General features: G+C 41.9%; 1 protein-coding gene across 1 annotated transcript; it reads right to left on the reverse strand.

The window, feature by feature from the left end:
* Positions 1-207: 207 nt before the first annotated feature.
* On the reverse strand, positions 208-3435 carry LOC123448820 (ubiquitin-conjugating enzyme E2 32). The gene is made up of 5 exons (XM_045125841.1): positions 3235-3435; positions 2760-2891; positions 2567-2651; positions 984-1147; positions 208-903 (listed from the first exon to the last, which is right to left on the reverse strand). Exons 1-5 carry the CDS (start codon positions 3346-3348, stop codon positions 484-486), a joined length of 915 nt encoding a protein of 304 aa, XP_044981776.1. The 5' UTR covers positions 3349-3435; the 3' UTR covers positions 208-483.
* Between the last annotated feature and the right edge of the window lie 1311 nt (positions 3436-4746).

Raw genomic sequence — 4746 nt, forward strand, 5'->3', positions numbered from 1 at the left:
AATGGACATACCACTTCAACCCTCTACCTTTTCAATTCCTGTGTTCTTAAAATCCTGCAAAATCAAAGAGGTCCTAAAGGATACGGTTTTCCTATTCCTGCGGCTTTGAATCCTACGAATGGAAGTCCTCCCTGAAAGAAAATTATTAATTGAAGAACCAACATCACTTTCAGTTGTTTACATTTTCCTGAAGAAATTGGGCAATTATTTGCAGTAACCAAGAAGCCCTTTCATCCAGAACAAACGTTACAACTTAAGCCACACACGCACACATATAATGAAATATCATGTATTCCATCAAGTGCTACATACAGTAGGGTACGGGTGGTACCGCCATCTCACTTTCAACTTCATCTATAGCTAGACAACAACCATTTACATTTGGGTTCTTTGGGGTTTATATAGGATATAGTAAGCATAACATAGCCGCTCAGGCGCATAATGCATACGCTCCCTCTTATATCAACTTATGCACAAACCTACCTAAAACTTGCCCTCAATGTAACCAGCCAGACCGTTGATTTTGAAGAACTTCTTTATCACGAGGGCCATGATAGCAAGAGTCAGCCCAAATGCAGCCAATGTCAACAATCTGTCGTGCTTTGGCTTCTGGATTGTCAAGACAGGATTCTGTGGTGCTATAACAACTCTTGGACCATTGTCCCTGGGGATTACATCGGACTGAGCTCCCACAATGTTTTCTGCAACTTCTGACTCTGAATCAGGCTTTGGAAGGTCAGTATTATTAGCAGAACCAGAGCTGGAGCCAGAAGTGTTGACACCTGCTGCCTTGACATCATGTTCATCAAAAGTGTCAGGTGAGGTCTTGTTAGTCTCCTCTTCAGAGCCAATTGTCAGCAGTTGTGGAACAAGTGGAGCTTTACTGAGCATTTGCTCATGGATCTGTGTTTGCAACAGTTCTTTGTGTCAAAGAAACAGAACGGGGCATATTTAAGTTCTTTCAAGTGTGTCAGGAACTTTACCTCATCAATTACACTCTGGCGTTCCGGGGAGCCGAATTTTGGTGGTGTTTCACGTGATTTGATAGCGAGTGCTCGTCTGTCTTCCTTCTTGTAGTCCAGTGAACCCAATGCCCCACCAGGATTTGTTGGCATGAAAGCTATCAATGCTACTAGTGCCGTGCGTACTGCGACACAGATAGTTTGGCTCAGCTGTGTATAGCACACTTTTAACAACCACATGATTATATAACACACTTTTAACAACCAAATAATCATATAACGCACTTTTAACAACCAAGGAAACGAAATTGTTGGTTAAATAAAGAAAATAGTCATTTATCAGTTCACAGATATGGTGATAAGATCTTCCAAAAGGAATAATGGTGAATTCAGAATTCCTATAAGTAAAATTAGTAATCATTTAACCTGCTCCGGAGCCAAAGCTAGACAATAAATGAAGACTAAGAACATTGATATTTTAGGACATGCTTGCAATCAAATCTTACAAGTCGGATGTTGCTTGTAATAACCACGGTGGTTCAGTGATAATTAGACCCATGCTTGTTTCACAAAAAATAAGTATACATGACATATGAGGATGAATATGTTCCTCCTTTGGCCTGTTCATAGCGCTAAACACCTTACCACATGGCAATTACACAAAAGAACCATCTCCTTGTCATCATGGTCATATAGTGTACGTAATATATACTACTTTATAGTGCATACTACGAAATGATGTCCCTCATATAAAGGTACAAATGATAGCACGCAATATCCGCAATGTTCATGATATCAGTAACTAGTACCATATGGGTCGGGTGCTGAGTAGGAATAAATCGGCGAACCACCCTATTAACTGAATTTATCGATAGGATAACTAGGGCCATATCTATATATCCTAGGCTACATAGCAACATGCAATGTACTAAATGTATAAATATGCTATTTTACACGTTAATGTAGCAAGGGAAAGTGTATAAACTTGCAAATTAAAAATAAAAGCATCAATGTGTGCTCTAAATTAGATAGATGTGCACATCAGTACATACTATTACTAGATCTACATAGGGGAGATGCCCAGCATTAGCACGGCACAGCAGTACCATCTACAGACGTAAACTCCTCTCCTCTTACAACGGTACATACTATAACTAGATCAACAAATGACAAATGTCCAGCAGCAGTTTTGGGCCAAAAAAGTGCCTAGCAGTTAATTGGCCCAGCCAGTTAATGGCACGAATATGGCCTTTCCGTATCAAGGAGGGGTCCGAGTAGCGATTAACTGACCGAGATGCCGATTAAGACCAACATTTGAAATATATCCGGTTCTTGTTTTAAGTTCAAAGGATGGCAGGGCTTATCATAGCAATTAACTTCTATATATACCCACTACTACACATAGTCGTGTATTAGATAACCAATGAAAAAGAAGATGAAAAAGGCAACTGTTACATTAAAATAACAAGCACATGCCAGATGCCTCTGATATAACATTATAACAGCATTTAAAACATGCTGTTAAACAAACTAACTGCATTTGAGTTGTACTTTATCTTAAGAGCTTACTTGAGCACGCATTTTACAAACAAATGACCACTCACCACTCCATGATGGTTGCCAGTGCTCGGGGTGGTAATTTGAAATGCTCAAGCATATCTTCTTCTGAATCTCGAATCTTCCACTTGGCTGCAGCACATAGATAAAGGGGAAAAGACAAAAGAAAGATTTATCAACAGCTCACAAAAAACACATGCTGAACTGAGGCAGGGAAATTACGACACAACAATTTCAGACCGTGAGCAGCATGAAGGATGGTGGCTTGAACGGGTAGTCTGAGGGCAACTGGATCCTCCCGTGGTAGATTCCTCCCTCAAATTCGCTGTCTCGAGGCCCCAGGATAGCAAACTGCCACTCAAAAATGTCCTCCTGCTCGGACACAGGCATTGTAAATCATATAAGGATGTCAACCAAATTACGGCAATAAGATAAGCCTAACAACCTAACAATTTCATGCACACTCAGTTGCTCAAGATGTCCAGAATCTAAAGGATATATGCCGCTACAAAGGATAGGTAGTAATGTTGATCAGATTACAAAAATTACGCGTAATGCAATGAGATCTAGAAGAAAATACAGACACGTCTAAATATCCGCACCTCAGAAACGCCATTGAAATCAACGCCACCTAACTGATAATCGATTCAGACCTAGAACAACGAGATCGGATACAACTCAAGGTAAAGGCAGGAGAAGGGATCGGGATTGAAACCTCGAGGGGCAGGGCCATGAAATCGGGGGAAGGATTAGACTGCATCTCCTTCACCTCCTGCAGGATCCGCTTCACCGCCGGGTTACTCCGGTTGAACTTGCCTGCGGCCGCCATTGTCTCCGCCCGAGGAAACCTGCAGACTCGCCGCCGCTTACCCGGCAAGGATGCTAGCCTTCGAATTGGGAATTGTAGACAGGAGGGGGGGAGGGGGGGGGGGGGGAGTGGAAGAAACTGGAAGCGCGTGCGGCGGAGGATTTAATGGAGTGGGTCGATGTGTCCCTGTCTCGTGGGACAGGTTAATAGATCAGGCCAACTTGTCGAATTGGGAGGTGACGTGGCTGGGCTCATGTGGCGCGTCTCTATTGGTGCTTGCGGCGTGGGTGAGTGGGTTAAAGGAACCTTCCTATGCTGGTCGGAGGCTCAGAGAGAAGGCAAAATGACACAATTGCAACTAATTCATAAAATGAATTATGCATGAAAAAAATTGACATGTCTAATTTTTTTTAGGTATCCAACAGTAAAGCGTCATACTATACTGTATAAGTGTCCTACAGTAGGCGACGCACCTTCGGTCATGCTCGCATCCCGGGGCCAGACCTCGCCTCACCCCGCAGTGAAGCGCCTAAGAGCTAGACGCTGCACATATAGATATTCAGTCGCGGGTTGGCCCTCCCCTAGCTCACCCCATCTCCCCCCCTCATTCAGCAAGAACACAAAGAGTGTGGCATCTATGGTTCGTCCGCCCTCATCAACCCCCCCCTCCCAATCCGAAGGATATTGGTGGGGATTTCATCCCTAAGGTATTTATCTTTCGACCCCTTAGTTTTCATGCGTAAAATCCATCTCATTTCTCCTTTTTGTACTCTCTTCGGTTTGAGTTATATCTTATTGGATTTTGAATGTGTTATGGAAGAATGACATGATTCTTTGATGTGTAGCATTAACATAGGTATAGTACTCACTTATGGAAATGTAGATGGTTAATTTTGGTAGAAACAAATGTAATGTGGAAGTTGGTATAGAGGAACATATATGTATTTGTTTCTATATTTGTTCATATTAGGAACATATGTGTAGAAATAGGACAAAAAGGAACATATTTTCAATATTTGTTCATATTAGCATTGAAATATTATTTGTTTCAATATTTGTTCATAGTAGGGACATATTGGTTCAACTTTGCCCATTATGCGTATGAGATACTCACGTTGTCATATATGCCTATTTTCTTCAAATATGTAGGATGGTGTGGCTTTTGGATGATTGGCCTATTTGATGCCGGAGAAGGGGATGGTAATAAGAGCATACTAGTTGGTAGCTTCTTGTGTTTATTTCAAAAAATCAAACCGTAATCATCTCACTTATATGTTTGCGAAACCTTATGCCCGTGAAGATTCGGTCTCACTGGGCATCATTGAATGCCACGTCGTACAATGAGCGATACACACCATACATCGAGAATACATGACTCCTTCCTTTCATTCAGCTTGTCAGTCGGTCGATGCCTAACCT

The sequence above is a fragment of the Hordeum vulgare genome, chromosome 4H (assembly GCF_904849725.1).
Source record: "Hordeum vulgare subsp. vulgare chromosome 4H, MorexV3_pseudomolecules_assembly, whole genome shotgun sequence".
Classification (NCBI taxonomy): Eukaryota; Viridiplantae; Streptophyta; class Magnoliopsida; order Poales; family Poaceae; genus Hordeum; species Hordeum vulgare.